The following is a 20,172-nucleotide window of genomic DNA, read 5'->3' as shown; positions in this document are numbered from 1 at the left end:
AGGGGGACGATGAGGGCAAGACGCCAGCGATAGTGTGGTGCAGAGCCTGGCTACATCACTGTCTGAGATCACAGCCCTCCACTAATAGCCTGGATTGAGCCCTCCATGAATCACTTCTTTTCATTGTCACTCGCATTCACTTGTCAGCCACATGGCCATTTGAATTTCATGATTCGCGGGACAGACAGTGGTTCCTTCTAACAGGCAGTTTGAGTGTACAGGCTTCAAGCTCTGGGATTGGATTTGTCAGTCTGGCAACTGGATGGGGTTAGCCTGTGGTTACATGTGAGTAAAGTAACACCTTACTCACTGTGATTGGTCACAACGATCTGGATCTCAAGACTGAAATACAGCCCCCAAAGGCAGTCATGCCAATCCCATGTATGGTGAAACTCAAATGGTCATGAGGTTAACGAGTGAATACGGATGAAAATGCAAATGAGTGAATCATTGAGTTCAATCTACACTACTCAAATGACAGACAATCACATTATCCATAACCAACTGAAGCACACTGTAGTTAGGGAAGGCCGGACGATCTGTCAGTATAAATGCGAGCGTGTGCGCTTGTGTGTGTACATACGTGTGTGAGTATGTGCATACGTAGTTAGGGGCACATCACTATGAGCTAACATGCTTGTAGGGAAGTGAAAGATAAAGTGATTGGCCTGTGATGACACACCGCACTCTGAGGAACAATATGTGTAAAAGAAGGAACTAATACTTCCTAAAAGTTGAAAAAAAAAAATGTATCTCTTTATGTTTCTCTCTCCTTACCCATTTGTTCCATTAGCTGTGCGAGTTGGTTGAGAAACAGTCACCTCAGCTGGACTCTGTCAACAAAAGAGAGAGAATGGGGTAAATAGATGATAATGCAACACAAACAGTAGTCTGTCCCCAGAACTAGTCCCCCTCAAAGACTGGTTTGCCTTCAGTGGCCATGTTACAGTAGAGTGTGCAGCCATTCCTGGCAGTCTCTGCACATAGCTGCTCTGTTCCTGTAATGCTTGGCTTTCACTTGCAAGGGTGAGCTGGTGGGGAGAAATATGGCATGCAAAACAGGCTCATTTAATATAGGAGTGGGGGAACAGAGGAATCTTTTGTGCTTTAGCTCAACGCACCCCGACCAGCTAACCCCAAAATGCTTTTATTCAGATACAGTCATTTCTCTGAAAAGGTTGTTAAACGTAAAAATAGGCCTGGTCTTTGAGATCATGCTCATAACTGACATAGCCGCATGTCTATTCCAGCCTCATGTTTACAGTGTCACAATCTGATAGCAAAAGGCTGATTCTTTTCATTACCAAAGTCCTCTACAGTGACAGTGACTAATTCTGTATCCACATTACAGACTCATATCATGGTTATCTCTAGCCCACTGCACGCTGACTGCTAATAACCACACTACAGTAGAACAAGCAGAGACAGCAGGCGAGCGTGAGAAAGAGCGCAATGGGGGTATTTTATGGTTTGGCTAAGTTTGGGTATTAAAAAGATGGTGTACTGATATATTATCTGTTAAACACAGCCACAAATTTCTAATATCTAGGCAAATGTCTAGGAATCTGCCTAAATGCCTACAAACCAAGTCTTTGTGCCAAATAATACGACTCCCTCTCTCTCAGGCATCAGCTTCTTATGGAAATTGAGGTGAATATGTCAACTGACTACACACGGGGCCCCCGCTGGCAGACAAGCTAAATCAAATTTCATGGGTGGAACACTGAACATTTCATTCCAGGACGCTCCTATGAAGCAGAAGATGGGAGAGGAGGTTTCCTTTTACAGCGTACAGGCCTCTCGATTCCCAACCTGACCTTGGAAAACCCCATCAGACATCAGAGCTTGCCTGTGTGCAACTTGGACAGATTCCCTGGTGTGCAGGGCAGCGCTGTGTGTCCCCGTGGCCTGACTTGTTGTCTCTGTGAGCCACAGCCTTGAGCCAGCTCCTGTGGCTGCCCCAGCCCAGCTTGGGGTGTTGGCCTACCTGAAACTCTATCCAGGTCAGCTCTGGGCCCCTCACAGTTCACACACCACACTTTACTACTGGGCAAACTAGCCTAAGTATAGGACTTGCCCTGCAAAAACAGTCTGCTGCTTCTTTTTGGACGGCTCAAAAATAACAAAGAAAACATGAACTGCAAATTTATAGGCTAGTATGGAATCCGTGTGACGGTTATGGGGCAGATGGTCTCTGAGGTAAATGAGGAAAAGATGAAGAAGGTGTGGATAATGAGATTTAGTTAATGTTTAACTCAGGGAGAGGTACTGTAAATGTCAAACCAGACCAGCAAGAATAACTGAGTGGTGTTATAAAGCAATTTGTGAATGGAGGCCAGTGTGGCAGGCTATTCCCTACCACTCTCTCTGTCATCCATAAATGATTTAGCCAAGCCAACAGCCCCAGACAAGAAAGTTCAGACAGCCTGAAAACGACAAATCAATTCTAATCACATCACTGTCTGCAAAACTGTAATTCCTTGATATAAATTAATCAGAGGATCAATTGGCTAATAGGTCAGGTAGCTCAGATTAGCATGTTCTGAGTAATTCTCCACAAAAAGTGACACTTTTGACAAAAAATGGCTTTCCAATGGAGTTAATGGGCTGTGGGATGAGGAACAAGGATAGCGTGCAATGCAGAGTCCTGGCAAAGGCGCTCCCTTTGGACGGGCAGGGGATGAATCACTCCAGACTGGAGCGGAGCATGGAGGGAAGGAGGGAGAGATGCCGTGATGTGTTCGTTCCGTGGCTGACTTCCGCTCTCGTCTCTCCCCCCTCCCCTCTCTCCCCCTGCAGCTCTCCTGGGAGGCTGAGTAACCAGGAGGAAATGCTTGGGCTCTGCCAGTGTCGGCCTGAAGACCAGATGTGTGGCCTAGAGGTGGTGAGGCAGGGACGCAACGGAAACCAAATATAAACCAGCGTACCGTGACACCTCTGAAGACGGAGGGCAGCAGAGCCGGTTAATGGGACCCGCTCTCGGCACAGCAGGACTGTGCCCGTTTGTTCCAAGTAACAGGATGCGTTGCGGTGCTCCGCTCCACACTTACAACTGCCCAGGCCTAGGCACTTGGTGGTGGCAGCTTGGCGGTAAACGTGACTTCACATTGCAAAAAGCTGAATAAAGTTTCAGTGGAAACATGGAAAGGAGAGAGAATGACGGATGTCCTGTCCTAAAATTAGTGCCCTGCTGTCCCAACAGTGGAGGCATTCAGCTCTGTGTGACTGTTTGGGCAGCTGTTGGAGAGCAGTTTCTTTGAATGAGGACTGTAAACATGCAGGGAAGGGTTCTGACATGGCCCTGTGCTCCAAGGGCCAAGCCTACACAAACGTCAGCACTGACTCATGATTCCGACCTCAGTGAGAAGAGTCCTGGCAAGTAACAGTGTGTCGCCTATGGCTTTGGTACTGCGGATGCTACACATCATGACATCTTCTGGCAGCGTGTCGGAAAACGACGCTGGAGATCGTGGTGAGGGTTTTGGATGGCCTGAGCGAGGGAGACTCCACCAGACTTGTGGGTTACTGTGGTCATCCCTGGCAGGAGCTGGGCAGAGGCCTATTAAATGGGGTATTTCAGAGTTAGGCAGCCCAAAAGACACACACACACACACACACACACACACACACACACACCCAGGGAGGTCTGACCTGCTGTCTGAAAATGTGGCTTGTCAAGCACTGGACGTAATGGAGGTCTCTGGGTAAACGATGGAACGTAGGCCTGAGGGGCTTTCCCTGGGACCCCCACCCTCTAACCCATCTCCGACCCTCCGCCCCACCCCCTCTCATACCATGGAAAGCTAAACAGTATCGACTAGATCCGTATGTTCCCGGGAGGGCCTTAGGGGAGAATAACGAATGGTGTTGGCTAAGTGTGGATCAGCTGAGGTCTTAATTATTGGCTCAGCATGAAGTATTGACAGAGTTACGATACCCAGCACACACCAGTGACATAGGTCAAGAGGAACAGGATTTGCAGAGGGCAGGTAATCAATGATCAATATCCTCAGAAACAGCCGAGTAGATTCTGGAACTAAAAAAGCTTGTTACTGCCTTTGGTTACCGTGCAAAAAATCTTTGTCATGCCAATCAAGAAAGGTTCCTTCTGCTTGATAAGTAGCCTGATTACAGGCAAAATCGCATGATGAAAAGAGGAAATGTTGAGTGGGGAAGTGGAAATATATCACTAGATTTAATAGATATATATATATATATAATAGATAGGCCTATATTATTCGTATGGCTAAGGACAAGTCACTATTTTTGATTTTCAAGCAAGAAATCAAGAGAACCAAGATTCTAATCAGTGATGTAACACCAATGTAGAGCAGAGAGCGGCTTTAAAGACGAAGATGTCAAGTGAGCTCAGTTTTGAGCTACAATACGCAAGTTTATACCCAGAAAATTATTCTACTATAGGCAGTTTCACTGTCATTTTTTTCCCAATTATTCTCTGGGGAATTCTAGTTTTGGCCTATCCCAGTTAGGAAGCAGGGTGTCTTATGTGTGGTGTCTTATTTCTGGCTGTGGGAGAAAGTAATAAAGGTTCACAAATATAGGCCAAACTCGCCTCATGAATAACAGTCGATCCTAAAATCTAGTGGTATTACCCTTTGATGAAACATCATCTTTGAAAAAGACTAAAGCTAGGCTAGACTGCAATCCCTTAATCAATCCAATTAATCTCGTAAATCCACGTTCTGCTCCAAAAACCACAGGTCTAGAATACAAAAAGCCAACGCTGAGCCCCAACCACCCCGAGGAACACGGTTCTGCAGATGAAGCATCAGATGACAAGTACAAGACAGACTCCGGCTATGATCGAGGGGCCAGGTTGCATCTTAATGAAGGAGCCGGGGAAGTTACAGGAAAAGGAGCGCTCTGTGTCTTACTTTAAAAGGCCATCAGGCGTCTCCATTGGGACAATGTTACTATGATCTTGTATTGATTGCGGATATGGAGCACGGTTGGGTTTCTCTGGCCACCATTGCCAGACAGATGGTGCATAAAGATCAAGAAAGGGATGTTTGCCAAGAAGAACAGTGCTACACACCGACACCTCTCTGGATACCCCTGGGCAACAGATGTTGCTCTTATCTGTCTGGCTGCTGGTGCTGATAGACTTCTGTTGAGAGAATAACTGTGGAAGACCGTTTTCATGCAAATCGCTACATGGTGTTCCACCAGTTGGTCGCAAGCAGACAATAGGGCCAAAAAATAGATAAGCAGCCTATATGCATGTAGTAGCCCCAGGTGGTATCATTTTCAACAAGTAGGCCATGTTGAGTGTAAACCTTGTCTGAGCAGCACAGTGTAACTAGGCCTATCATACCCAAATAACACAGTAAAGATTAAGAATTTATGTGAAACGTGTTAAAAAGAGCGAGGCTGATCTGATGTAAGGAAAAGATACACAAAGAGAGAATTACAACCAGGCACCCAAGCCTGATGAATATTTGAAGGCGGACTCATGAAGGCTCCTTCTCACAGACTGTACATGGAGCGCTGTACGTTGGGTCTTTACAGAAACAGCCTACCTCAATTCAAGGCAACAATGCCCCCTCACAAGTGGGTGGACAATGCTGAACTCTCTGTGCCTGATCAGATGACTAACATTACAGAGAAGACAAGGCCACAGTCTTGTTTGCAATTGAGTGGACAGAGGCCAAACACACAGGATCAGTTCAATTCAACATTGGGTTTTATGGCTTGCATCAGAGTGTGTGGGATTGCTCAATGTTGCCCAAGCCTCAAAGAGCAGGGCCGTGCAAATTTAAACATCAAACTGGGCAGCAGCAGCAGCACATCCTGTGTTCAATGATAGAGGCTTGTGTTTTAACGCTAGGGGCGGATCACACAGATGATTCCCACACATCCCCTAAAGACAACAAAATCAAGCCGTCAACTCAGCAACATTGCAGCCTGCTGCTTCAAAATATGGGTAACCTGGTGAACACAGGCTGCACTTCTTACTTGTCATCATGTCTTCAAGTGTCATATTAATACTCTGCAAAGCAAGCACTGCACTAGAGCTACTACAGATCCGTTTGCACAGAACAAAAAATCTTGCTCCTAATATTGGCCCTCTTTGTGAAATGCAAGATGCATAGGGCAATCAGTACAGCAATTCAAACTGGTCACAGATACTACTTAATATTTTACTGCTTATATTAAACAGTTCTAGTATCAATCACAGGCCCGCACTGCCACACAAAGAAGCATTTAATGCGACGAGTGAGGTGTATTAAGTATTCTTGCATAGGAGCTGCTGTCTAGTGCAGGTGGAGAGTTTTACCCGTCCATTGGAAGTCAAGTCCTCCTTGTTGCGCAACTCAAAAGACTCTTCCTCCTCTTTCTCCCCATAGTCCCGTCCGAGCAAACTGAAGCCCTGCCTGCAGCACAGAAACCAGCAAACCCCTTGCAAAGGCATTCAAATGAGGTTAAGTGTGTCGTCTTCTGCTATCCAGGTCGTTCAAGTCAACATTCACGGCGCTGTCTCGGCGGCAAGTAACTCCAGGAGCTGCGGGACAGCATGCGGGACAGTATCTCCATAGATATCCAGCGAGGGAGATGAAGGGTAGCATAAGCTCTCTCTCTCTCTCTCTCTCTCTTTCTCTCGAGGAAACCGTGAAAAGTGGGTTGTCTAATGTTTGTACATGACAGCAGGCATACTCCAAAAACTCAAGGGAAACTGACAGAGAGCTGTCCTCGACTTAATCCGTCCCTCTCTTCAGGACTCCCGCTGGCTGCGCTCACGACACCTTGTGTGGACAACTAATACGACCGTTAGTAAGCTAAAAAAAACAAACTTCTTTTGTGTCCAAAATGGCACTGACGGTTCACAAAGTTAAACCGAGTCAATAGCGGTTGACAGGAGCGATACTGTAGTCGCCAACAGTTTACAAACGCGTCCTGTAAGTGAGTAAAGAAAAGTACACCTCTGTTGCGGGAGCGACTGTCTGACTGTTTGAGTTTGAACAAAAGCGTGCTGCAGCTGGGACAGACTGGGTGGGCGGGGAGACCACGCCCCCGATGTGACGTGTGGGTTTTGATTGGCTGGACGCAGACACTCCCCGGGATGACACGCCCACACGACACGCCCCCTCACACTGACAGATCATCACATGCCCTTTGATAAACGATATAAGGATATAATCAGATCACTCAAATCACCATAATATCCCTGTAACGTTCCTATAGGGACTTACAGTGTGTCTGTGGTACTAAATAGTTTGTTTGCAGTGATCTTGTTGTAATTAATGGTACGTTTTATCTCCCATGGTATCACTGTAATATTCATATAGGGATTTTAGTGTGTCTGTGATACTCAGTAGTGAGTTTAGTTTCTTATATCCTGGCATTTGTTTTTAAATCTCCTATCTAATCATTATAAAACTCCTATAATTTGCCTAGAATCTTCCTATAGTTACTTATAGTGTTATGGTGAACTTTGTTTTCTTTCCTTTTTTTTTTATCTCCTTACCAATAAAATGTTCCTATAATATTCAACTATAGCCCATTATAGTGTGTTTGTAGCACTCAGAACTGAGTTTGTAGTGACCTTATCTTACTTAATCGTATTTTTATTTTTATTTTTATTTTTTTTTTCATGTGACTACAAATATTCCTATTATATTCTTACAGGGACTTGTAGTTTTGCTGTTGCATTTGCATAAATGTATTGTAAAATGTTTTATAGCATTACCAGACTTCTTTTTCTGCTTCAAATTTGCCTGTCAAACTTTAAAACAATCTTCATCAGCATGTTGGTGAGAACAGTCTTGCTGTGACTTTGAATATACTGTAAGTCAAGTCTGCAAGTCTACTAAACTTCTTCAGATTTGATAGATTGTCATGATATCACTAATTACCTAGGGCTAGGCTATGGCTGACCGACCCAGTTTTTGGTTGCAATTACAGTACCTTTTTTCTCTCTCTCTCTCTCTCTCTCTCTCTCTCTCTCTCTCTCTCTCTCTCTCTCTCTGTCTCTCTTCTCTCTCTTTCTCTCTCTCTCTCTGTCTCTCTTCTCTCTCTCTCTCTCTCTCTCTCTCTCTCTCTCTCGTTCCCTCTGTCTCTAAATATTTCTCCCTTCAGTCTTACACTTACTCTTTCTCCCATTTCTCTCTCTTTCTCTTACTTTTTCTTCTTACACACACACACACACACACACACACACACACACACACACACACACTCCTCCCCCACTCTTTCCTCTTCCACTTTACTGAACACTCTGCAAAGATGCAGCGGCAGGAGGTAGGAGGACTGGTGCTAAATCCAGACACGTGATGTATCCAGCCCCTTCGGCGCTCACGCTTATTTCTCCCTTAATATCCCTTCATTTCCCCTGCTCTGCTCTGTGCAAACTCCCCCCACACATCACAGTCAGCTGGCTTTAACTCGTTCCTCACCAAGAGCTCTTAGCCTCCGGTCTGCCCCCGCATTTAGCTTTGTGGATACGCTCCTTTGATTCAGTGCACACACACACACACACACACACACACACACACACACACACACACACACACACACACACTATATCCAGATTTTGCAGTGTAAATGCACACTGTCCCCTCACACACTCTGAACCCTTGTCCCCACTGTTTCTGTAAGGGCTTTGGAGGCTGAACTCTCATTATGTGTAGCTCAATAAAAAAAAAAGCCCATGGATGCCCCTTTTCAGCTGGGTTGTACTCAGTGTTATGGTCCATAAGCCTGACCAACTCCACACACACATATACCCCAAATGCACACATGCACTTTTCACTCACATACACATACATACCACCCCACACTTGTACCCCAGCTTAAGAAAAGAGTTGGCTATTAGTGCAACTGTACGTGATAAACAGGATAGATTTTACACTTTATTTCAACTTCTTTTAGTTTGTGTCCTGTGCATTTACATGCGCCAGACCTACACTCATGAACACTATGAGTGCGTTTGCACTTTGGTAACAAACACATTCACTTGCAAGACAGAATATTTCCTCAACTCTTGTCTTGAAAGTACAGCAGCCCTTCCCCCCCCTCCACTCTCCCTCCGTCTGTATCCACTCTGCAGTGGACTCTCTCTGGGCCAGATCCTCCCCATCCTCCCCCATATCCCAAAACAATACGCTGGGGGCCCCTGCTCCCACAGACCTGCAGGAACATATGTTTTATTTTTAGAGCTCACTCACTCGGCCCACGCTAGTAAAGTGAAAAAAGAGAAAGGCCCTCCCTCCATATATGGTTTCTGAGAGAGCTGAAGTTTTACCAAAAGCAAACGCTTATCACGATAACCCTCAATCATCAGGAGAAACCGTAAGCCCAAGATTGTCTGTGATGAGTTTGTTTTATTATCTGGTGACAAACAAAACATCCATAACATCTACAATACAGATATTCTCTCAGTTTCTTTTGAAAGTCTCCCCCAACCTCTTGGTCTCTCCACTCCACCTCTTCTTCCAAGGCAGCGTCTTCCTCTCCCCCCTCCTCACTCCTTCTTCCAGCCCCTCTCTTCCCCTCTTAGTTTCCAGGAGATGACACATGATTCTCCATTAACACTCACACACACACACACACACACACACATACATACGCACACATACATATGCACATACACATACACATACACATACACACACACGCAAGCTAACCTGATACAGTGTGTCAGGTTGAGGCACCGGATCAGGAGTAGGGGGGATGATTTGGTGGGCCTCCCAGTATGAACACAGGCCAGGCTGGCTTGCCTCGAGCCAGAGGAGAGGAGCGGGGAAGTGGAATAATAGAACGGAGATGGAGGGGCTACATTATGACGGGATGTTGCTGCTGGATCATACAGTGGAGCTGTGAAATCTGCTTGGCTATCTCCACAGGCAAAAGCCTGATAATCCTTGAAAGCACAACAGTGGGATATGACGAAGAGGGTTTTATTTCTGGGAACTCAAATCAGGGCAGCATTACTTACTCGCGCTTCTGTTGTGCACAGTCTTTCACACCCTATCTCTAGTGTGGTGTTAATAAAAGTTTGTCCCCAGCCTGTTTTTTTTTCTTGAGGCTGATCCCACCTCACTTCCTGCCTGCCACTCCTCACAACACCGTTTGTTGAAATTGGCGTTTGGAGTTTCCAAGAGAGACGTAGTGTAGACGCAAGTCGCACATGTCAAGTTGATCGGAGACAGAGCAGAGCCCCCACCCCCATTCTCTCTCTCTCTTTCTCTCTCTCTCTCTCTCTCTCTCTCTCTCTCTCTCTCCCTCTGTCTCTCCCTTTTGAGTTTCTCCTCAGCAGGATCCTGTTACAGCCCGCATCACAGCGAGGCTCTTATGTTGGCGAACCAGATTGATTGTCAACAGAAATGGATGTGAAACCTTGTCTGCCAAGAAGCTCGCTGCACGGTTCACATTTGGGCGACTGTATGCTGTAATTTCTCTCCAGAATACTCTCTGGGTGACGACTTGATCAAATCTTTTGATATGATTAAAGAGCACAATGGGATTTCTGCATTTGAAACTTAGCTTACAATGCGGTCATGTGTAGAAATGATTCAATGAGAGGCTCTGTGTCTGCGCAGCACAGCAGCACTGTCTTTGATGAGCTTCTCTCTGGAGGACCGGGCCAAGGTCAGAGTTCATCTGACATCCCCAAACTAAGGATTTAGGATAGGAACTTACCCCCAGTGACCCCTCACCTGTGTCTCAGACAGGATTTCCTCCCCACTGCGTCCAGCATTGAACTTAACCCCCATCCTGCTATGCCACCACCCCCTCTACCTCCACCCCGGTCTGTTTAGGTCCGACAGAGGTTTAGGCTATGGGTTAGTGAACAGAGGGCTGCTGTTTGACGGCTATTGGCCCATGTAATAGGATAGGGCTGCTGTGGAGCCCTTTAACTACTGCGCCACTTGACCTGAAGTCCCCGCTGTGAAACATCCAGCTGTGTATGCGGATAGTTTGTGACAGAAAGGCTGTATGCCGAGAATGTAATGAAATGATGATGGTAGATTGCAGAAAGTTAATTAAAGGAATGATAAGGAAGTGGGAATGATCTGCTTTCCACTGCACACGCAGCCTTGTTACAGGGTTTCAAATTAAACTTCATGCCAGGCTTTGTATCAGAGAGACAATGGGATTCTCAGCCGGGTCAATGCCTTGTCCAGCAGCTTGTGTCCTCCCGTCCCGTTCTGACGTGCCTCTGCCTCAGGAACAGTGTTTACCAGTATTAGGGACGCCACAGGGAGGGTGGTGTTTCTAACCCTGGCTGTGGGCACATCTGTTCCTGGGGACTGTGTGGCACAGAGGCTTGTGTCAAGGGAAGGCCAGACTGTGGAAAACATTCCCAGCTTCAACTTCTGACCCTCTCGCCCCAGTTAACCCCTTATACCCCCCCCCCCCCCCCTTCCCCTCCTTGCCTGGCTTCATTACAATAACCCTTAGCACTCCAGTCTTTTACACATTGGCTGGGCCTGTTGACACACATAAACTGCCAGCAAAACTTGTGCAATGTGAATTTATGCATTAGTTATACTTTGGGTGAATGACGGTGTTGCGAGTGGGGTAACTGTTTTATAACTGAGGCCTCCAAGGGCTGCATTCATATTGACTGCGTATACACTAACTAGCTATTTTTCTACCGCAGTCTTTGGAGAATAAACAAGGATTGATGTAGACCTCACAAGTGATTGTTAAAGGATATGTCAAGAACCTTCTCAACCCCCGCAGTTTCAGGAACCGTTTGACACAGCTGTTTGGTGTATGTGGGCAGCAGCTTGCAACAATTTTCTGTCAAGGGAAAGAGACATATCATCACTCTCGAAAAGGATTCACGTCTGTGAATAGTAAAGCATTAGATATGCCAGCAGCATCATTCGAGCCATCCATATCTTTCATGTAAGTTACATAATTCGATGCTTCACAGTTGTGCACCATAATCCACCTATTCATGGAATTTGAGAAGCACACATTCTTCAACATGGAGAAAAATGAAAATAAGAGGAGACACAATATCTTCAGCCTTGTTATCTGAGTCTGTCATCAGAAGCCAAACCAGGACTTTGCAGTTGTCCTGGGACTTGAGAGGCAGAGGGAGAGATAGGAGATGGAAAGAGATGGATAACAAACCAGGGCAGACAAAAAGCTTAGAGAGGTGCGAGACAAAACAACTGAGAGAACAAACAAACAGCAAGGAGAGACAAGGACCAGACGCCCTCATATTGCCTGGAATTTGCACGTTAAAGAGGAAATTGAGTACAGATAAGGCTTTCTGGAATGTAGACACTTCTGTTTAATACACTAACTCTCTATCTCGCTGTTCAGTGATTTAAAAATGCAGCAAACAAACACCTTTGTATGAGTATCGTGAAGATTGCATTCAAGCATCATCACTTCCATATGGAGGTAACAAAGTTGAGCTTGTTGTATTTGTTTTGTTTTGCAGGAGTTGCTGTAAAATTCCCCTTTATTTTACTGAAAGTTGGTTTATTATCACAGGCCAGAGGCAGTCCAAGTTTTGAATAATTTAAGATAAACTGAGGTGTTTGGGACAGGGTTGTTAACCGTTGTGGTGAGTTAAAAGCTGAGTGTTAGTGAGAAGGAGAAGATAACTTATTGACAGTTAAGGGAGGCTGGGCAGGGAGCCAGGGTCCTTCAGCTATTTTTAGGACGCTGACTGTGTGAAAGTACAGCTGAATGCAGAATTTATGACACATTGCCAAAATCTGAACCTGTGGAGGATTAGTGGTGTGTGTTTCTGTGTCTGTGTGTGTTTGTATGTGTGCATTATATACGTGTGTGTGTGTGTGTGTGTGTGTGTGTGTGCATGTGCATGTGCATGTGTGTGTGTTCACATAGCATAATATGCATGTGGTGCAGAGAGTGCAGAATTGAGTGCTTGTATCTTTGTGTGTACATTGCGGCAGAGCGTGTTGATTGGCGGTCACCATGGTGAACTACTGAAAGATGGACATGTCAAAAGGATTTGCAGAATCAATGGAAACCGTCTGCTATTTGCAAAGGAGTCTAGCCCTGTGCGTCTGTGCTTGGTCTTGCTCTTGTTTCCTGTGTTTAGATATCAGCCTTGAGAGAGGCTCTTAGCAGTACAAGCAGTATAATTACTGAATATGGAAAAAGTGCCCACTGCTTTACCTCAGTCTGGGCAGCAGACCTTCACAGAGCAACTGAGTAAACTCCTATTCCTTTGGCACAATTTTGTACATGCAAGTATGTATCTTGGTGTCTTTACAGGGAAAATCCACGCTAAAACAGAATTCTCAAATGCATTCCTGTGATCTTCTACACTTGAATCAAAACTGTAAATTTGAACTCCCGCAGCTAGAATCAAGAAAACCAAGACTCTAATCTTGGACGTTAGCCAGAGATAGGCTACTGCTTGAGCGGCTCCAGTGACAAAGAATGGGAAGCTGATTTTGTGGATTATTTGTTTTGTTTCAACTTTTACACACAAATAAGATTTCATTATTTTTAGCATGAACAGTTCTAAACCAGATCCTGTATTTATGTCCCCAGGAAATAATCCAATACACTGTCGATTGGCCATCTTGAGAAAGTACACAGTAGCTACAGTAAATGACATTGACTTTGGTGCAAAGATCATAGGAATAACATCCAAGGTAATCATACTGAGTAATCACAGTATTACTCAGTATATTATTGTGTACTTAGAATACTTTTATGTTGGTTGATATACAAGATAAGACACTGAAATTAGGCCATTCTAAAATAATGGGTCACATTCTCATTTTTTAGTATGGATACCTTCATATGAGTTGAACAGTCAAACTCTCACATTAGCTGCCTCATGGATCCACAGTCACATCAACATGTGTTTGTCCTCTGATTCTTGTTATTTGTAATTGCAAACAGGCGAAATTACTTGCTGAAATACTGGGACCATGGACAAAGGAAAAAGATATTATCAAATTCCACATTATTGTAATTCATACACTATGTCTTCCAAGTCAAGTTTCAGAGTGATGTGATCACAGATAACCAGGTTAGCCAATGTTAATGGTCGGTGGTTTATGACGCATGAGGATGCAGCATGCATACTGAAAAGTGAAAATGTTCTACTATGGTGAAAATGCTGCTCTAAGTCTACATATGTATATCTAGTAAGCAGATAGCCAGAAAAGCACCTCAACAGAGTTTGTTGATGTGGGCATGTTTAAGAGTATGTATGTTGCTATATGAACTGTGTGTGTGTGTGTGTGTGTGTGTGTGTGTGTGTGTGTGTGTGTGCGTGTGTGTGTGTGTGTGTTTCTGTGTGTTGTCTCATGTTTCTTTCGGGGCTTGATCCAGGCTGTTGCTAGGTGCTGTGACCTCCAAAAGCAACATTCATGGACGCAGAGGTTGAACCCTGCGACGAGTGGGGCTGTATTTTATTTCTGCCCCCTCCCCCTACCCCAAACACACACACACCATAGTATACCACATAGTATACCACAAACTCCCTATGGGCCCAGTCCGTGGCTAATTCTGTTCACTAATGGTTCACCAACCCAAGGAACAATATCCAACTCCCATCAGAACTAATGATCTCATTTTTTGGTTTGACCAGAGGAAGCAGAAGAGTTTCCGATCTCTAAGAGGATGAATATTTAAATATTTCTCCCTCAGGAATACACATTTATGTCTGACATTGATGCAAGCTTGATGGGGCTGGTCTTAAACATAGCACAACACAACACTAAGTTCATCAACATCAACAACATCCTCTATACTACAACCTAACAAGAACTGCTTCCTTTTCCATGTACACATTTTGCATTTCCTGCATAACAGCAGTACCAGAGGAGTCTTGCTCCCCCCCCCCCATTTGCTCCAGTGCTTCTGTTGCACCCCCACCCCCCACCCGCCCCACCTGCAGGCTGTGAGCGGAGCAGGGGCCAGCTTTCAGAGGACAAGCCGTTCTGTAGCTTCACTGCCAAAGGTACTTTACTGGAGTTCAGCTCCAAGGAACTGAGCTGGGGAGGGGAAGGACACAGTCTATCCAGATCTCTTAGTGTGCGTGTGCATGGCATAACACACTGTAAAAAGGGGTCAGCAGAAGTGCTAACTAAAGACATTCATAGACATCAAAGAGTCTTACTCATTCTGGACTGCCTACAAATGAGAGAAAACTAAAGTAGCTTGGAATATCACCCCATGTCCTCTCACAACTGAATGTGAACCGGACCATTCGATTGTTGTTTATTTGGACACGGTAACGTTACCATTTATCCGACCTGACCACCTTCATACTGTGTCACTTGGCGTGACCCTTTTTATCCACACTCATCATCCCAGCTGCAACTGTCAATTGGCACAGTCAGCAGTTAACATCAAACAAAGCCCAAGGCAGAGCAACAAAAGAGAAAAGACAGTGGGCAAACAAACTGGTAGACAGACTAAATACCTGTGGCTTGTCTGCTGTGTGAGGGGAACACAACCCAGTGGTGTGTGTGTGTCTGTGGCTCTGCATGTGTGCACAAGTGTATGTGTTCACTTGCATGTGTGTGTGTGTGTGTGTGTGTGTGTGTGTGTGTGTGTGTGTGTGTGCGTGCGTGTGTGCATGTGTGCATTGGCAGCAAACATAGGGAACAAAAGCGCCTCAGCTCCATGCAGCTTCCAGTAGGCCACAGCTGTTGTTGGTATTTAAACTTAATGCAGGTGTCAGTGCTGCTGTCTTTGTGGAGCTGTCGGTGTGCGTATATCTCCTATGTCTCCTGCTGTGAATGAATCAACTTTGGAAGTGTGTGCAAGTGTGCGTGTGTGTGTGTGTGTGTGCATGTGCATGTGCATGCGTGTGTGTGTGCACTCACGCGAGTCTGTATGTGCGTAAAGGCAGCTCAGTGACAGCAATAGGATTCACGACTTCTCCTTCAGCACACAAGCCTCAATCGGTTGTTTTAACAGAGTAAAGTGAAATCTGATGAGAGCTAGTGAAGATGGCTTACAGGCTGCTCTGCTGTATTGACTATAGGCAGAAGCGGAGGGATTAACCTTTCTCTCTGAAATGAGGAACTTGAATACAGCTGGTATAGAAACTGTACTGTGATGTCTTACTTCTATATCTTTTACACTCGCTAGAAAACAGCTGACATCACCTCTGGTCTCTGTTTCCTATAAGCTGAGCTGGTTGGTGTGTTCACTCAGAGGTGTAAGTGCTGAAGCGGCCTCGGCTTGTTGTAGCAGCTGTCTTGGACGCACCAGTTGAGCTAACACTGGGAGGAGAGCTGTAGAGGTGGGATCCCAGTCTGTGTCTCCCCTGCTGGGCTTATTTTCAGCTGGGATCGGACCCCATGCCAGCAGGAGGACATGCTGGTGTGTGGACACCTGAGAGCAGGCCGTTTCACAGCTCTGTTTACAGCAGTTAACCCACCAATATGAAGCTATGGGGCCTTGGGTTCCCATAGGTGGCGTCCAAAGAAATGCCTGTCCTGGAGTCCAACTATATAATCTACACTGCAAAATGATACCTCTTAGCAAGTGATTTATTCAAATATTGAGTCTCAAATTTGTATTTATCTGAAAACATGTGAACAATCTGCAGTGCAGTGAGAAAATTTCACTTTTTTCCAATGCAAATCAACTTGTTTCAAGAATTTTGTAGAATCAAGTGTCATTTTCTTGATAGTAGAGCAGTGATCTGCCTTATTCTGAATTATGCTGACTTGGTCAGCATAATTCACTACTGTTTTGTGTTTGACATATGAGATACACATAAATAAAGTCAGTGCTCATCACACAAATCTTCACAAATTCCTTCATCTATCTTCCTGACAAGTACTCCATGATAACAGATCAGCAAAACTATCTCTTGGAAACATCTGGGCATGAGTCATGACTCGACCCCTGTTTGTGAGTAGGTGTGCGTGTGTGTTTATGTGCTCGTGATTGTGGGTTCAATGGTATGTGTCTATGTGTGAGAATGTGTGTGTGTCTAGGTGTATTTTTGTGCTTGTACCCTCAGCACATGTCCTATGCAGTGTACAATGGCACCCCTATGGAAAATACACATGCTGCTAATGGGGGTAGACCAAAGTACAATCTGATCCAAAAAAAAAAAAAATCCCTGTGAGAAACAAGGCAATGGTGGGTCTCCACCTGTGACTTTGTTTTCGTGTGTGTGTGTGTGTGTGTGTGTGTGTGTGTGTGTGTGTGTGTGTGTGTGTGTGTATTTGAAATAAGTTAGAGGGAGAAAGAGAGAGCATGACCTTTTCCATATGTGTGTGTGTTTGTGTGTTTGAAAAAGGTTAGAGAGGGAAAGAAAGAAAGCATGAAAGGAGACCATATCTCTTGGGGCATGTGTGTGTGTGTGTGTGTGTGTGTGTGGGTGTGGGTGTGTGCATGTCATGTTTGTGTGTGTATATCCTCCAATGTACTATCTAATGAATCACTTAAAGGATGATCTGACATATTAAGTTAGATTGTGGCATGTCTGGCTCATTTTGTTAACCCACAAGCCATTTGCCCATTCAGTAATTCATTATGTTCAGGTTTCATGCATTTTGGCTGCGTGAAAGATAATTTCAGAGGCGCAGATTAAAGTTGAGTGATGAATAGATTGCGGGAGAGACTTGGACAACAGCCTATCAGTCAAATCTTGCAAGGGCCCATCATGCAGCATGTGAGGGACTGAGACTCAAGTCTGAGCTCCATCTGACATCTAGTGGTTAGTTGTCACTCTACAGTTTCAGTCTGAATCTTCTGTAAGCAGCATGGCCGTACCTGCAAAATGGTGCCCTCCTATGCAAATAGCCTACATTTCACATGATAACGAATGAAAGAGAAAGTCATATAGTGTGTGAAACAAGTTTGTTACACCGGTGATTCACATTCTATTTATTGTTTTAGTCCATCCCTCACACTTCAAAAATATCCATTTTAGCCATTTAATGCAGTATTGAATCTTACAATTGTTAAACCATCGGCCAATTGGGTGAAATAGTTTCACTAGTTTCCAATGCAAGTCAACTTGATTCAAGATTTTTTTTCATTCAAGTGTCATTTATGTCACTTGATATTAGTGGAAAGTTCTGCCTTATTCTGCCTTGTTTCAAGATGTTGAGTCTTGTTTCTGGAGGATTCCTAAATATCCTAAAAGTCCTAAAGATTAGGACTAAATGACATTTTTTGCAGTGCACATGGGCCCAAAAATGAGGTTGAATTATGGCAATGAAGCCTGAGCTTTAGTTGCAGGAAATTCTGCCTCTTTGATTGCTTTCTCTTTTAATCACTTCATCACTTGAGCCTTTGTTTTTTATCCAGTTGAGCGCTCTAACTCCAACCAGACCAGCATTAGATCTCCTCCAGACCAGTCTCTATGGTTACCAAGGTCAAATGGGAAAGGTCATCGGGGGAACAGATTGCAATCCACCCTGACCTTTAACCTCCGTCCTATAAGCTAGGTGCGGATGTGTGTGAGGGTGTGCATGTGTGTGTGTGTGTATGTGTGTGTGTTACTAGGAGTCTATAAAATGATCTATCAAATTTGTTTTCCATATTTTCACACTGATGTTGTCTACAAAACTATTTTGCTTGCTGCTTGACTTTATATTTGGTAATAACTGTATGCTAAACTCCATCTTAATGAGTTATAAAGTCTAGTATTGGGTCTTTCAATCTTGTTTTCCTTAAAACAAGTGGGGAAAAATGTGCCAATAATTTCACGTTTCCAGTGCAGTTTCACCTGTTTTGCGAATTTTCTTGGGATAATCTACAAATAAGGTGAATCATTCCACTAATATCAAGACAATGCCACTTTATTACAGAAAACTCCTGGAACAAGTTGATTTGCATTGTGAAGAAGATAAATGATCTCACTACATGGGCAGTTGCTTGAAAAATAAAAAGATTAACTTCTAGATGAAGTCCCTTGTTAAGATGAATATTTGTTTCCCCTGCAGCCTTGTTGCCCTATTTTATTCTCTGTTTGCTGTTGTCTTCTATCTGCAGACATAATGCTATACTCTTATGGTATTTCAGGGGGGAGACCGGTGGCAGGGAGCTTACAAACGGACAATCTGATTTGATTGAAAACATGGTAAATCCCACACTGGCCTGGACGTTCAATCTCACATCATTGCTGACACACTGCCGTCCCATAAACCCACTTCTTAATCCCAAAGCCTTTTTATTTTGTGGTCAGTGTGCCACCCATCGCCACAAATCCCTCTCTGCCTCATTCCCACCCAGCCCCCATCCACCCTGTGTGTGTGTGTGTGGGGATGAGTCTGAGTTCAGGCACAGCTGGCATCATCATCCTGTAACCTGTTCTGCTCTGGACATAATGAATATACTGCTATCCAAAGTGTATTAACTCTGTACCTGGCCATATATGGACCATGGTCAAGGTCAGATTCTACTGCCAGTAGAACTGTGCCAGCCTTCTGCTGTGACTCTCTTTCTCTTTCTCTCTGTGGCTCTACTGTGTTGATACTGGATATTTAGGGTTTCCATTCTATTTTTGGGACATGTTAAGATCTACGTTCCTGGAGAGAAAGGCTTTTTGACCATCCTCTCACTAGCGCAGTGCGCCCTTGGCCGGTTGGCAGGCGTGAGAACTGTGCCAGGCAGTGATATGCGATGCCAAGGCAGGAGAGACGAGAGGAACAACTCTGGTCTGGTGGTGATCTGATCCACAGCCCACTATATTATTTGGACAAGTGCTGTCTTTGACTATTTCCTGAGGAACTGTTTGGAGATGGAAGATAACCTGATATGATAGTTTTTTTTTTCTTCTGTGGAAAAACATAGCAATCTACGCCGGACTCAAAAGTTTTTTTTTTGCTTCCTTCCGTTTCCATCCTCCACTGCACCCGAAAATCCAGAGTCCCGCTGGAGAGAGGCAATGAAATCCCACTGCCAGGCCAATAAGCACTCTGCCAGTTAAGCACAGCTACAAGAATGTTGAATAATATAATTCGGAAACTATACTATTGCATGACCTTAATGTAAAAAATAAGAAGAAGAATATAAAGGAAGAAGTGCGCGCTCTCGGCGAAGCGCAGCATCAGCACCAGCAACCAATGCGCGTCCCCGCCCCGGTAGAGGCTGCCCGAGATCCCGGGAAGAGGAGTTGGAGCTGCGCGAGTTAAAGTTGGGCAAAAGGGGGGTGAGAGGATGCTGCAGAACAATCTACGGTCTAATTAACATAGCCTATGCGGAGTTACGTGTCCTAAGTGAAGG

At 44.8% G+C, this 20,172-nt stretch overlaps 1 protein-coding gene across 2 annotated transcripts in view; it reads right to left on the bottom strand.

Annotated features, from left to right (window-relative positions):
* The window catches only part of plekhh3 (pleckstrin homology, MyTH4 and FERM domain containing H3), a 31,190-nt gene extending 24,235 nt beyond the window's left edge, over positions 1–6,955 (bottom strand). For both annotated transcript variants that reach the window (XM_071530483.1, XM_071530484.1), the window contains exons 1-2: positions 6,299–6,955; positions 778–833 (exon numbers count right to left, since the gene is read on the bottom strand). In XM_071530483.1, coding sequence (XP_071386584.1) covers positions 778–833; positions 6,299–6,433 — 191 coding nt within the window. In that variant the 5' untranslated portion in view covers positions 6,434–6,955. The remainder of the gene's footprint in view (positions 1–777; positions 834–6,298) is intronic.
* Positions 6,956–20,172: the final 13,217 nt, after the last annotated feature.

Source organism: Centroberyx affinis, unplaced genomic scaffold (genome assembly GCF_046629955.1).
Source record: "Centroberyx affinis isolate AG114_WGS23_722 - 3 ecotype Tasmania unplaced genomic scaffold, CSIRO-AGI_Caff_v1 ptg001929l_1, whole genome shotgun sequence".
Taxonomy (NCBI): domain Eukaryota; kingdom Metazoa; phylum Chordata; class Actinopteri; order Beryciformes; family Berycidae; genus Centroberyx; species Centroberyx affinis.
This window is presented reverse-complemented; position numbering and strand designations above follow the sequence as displayed.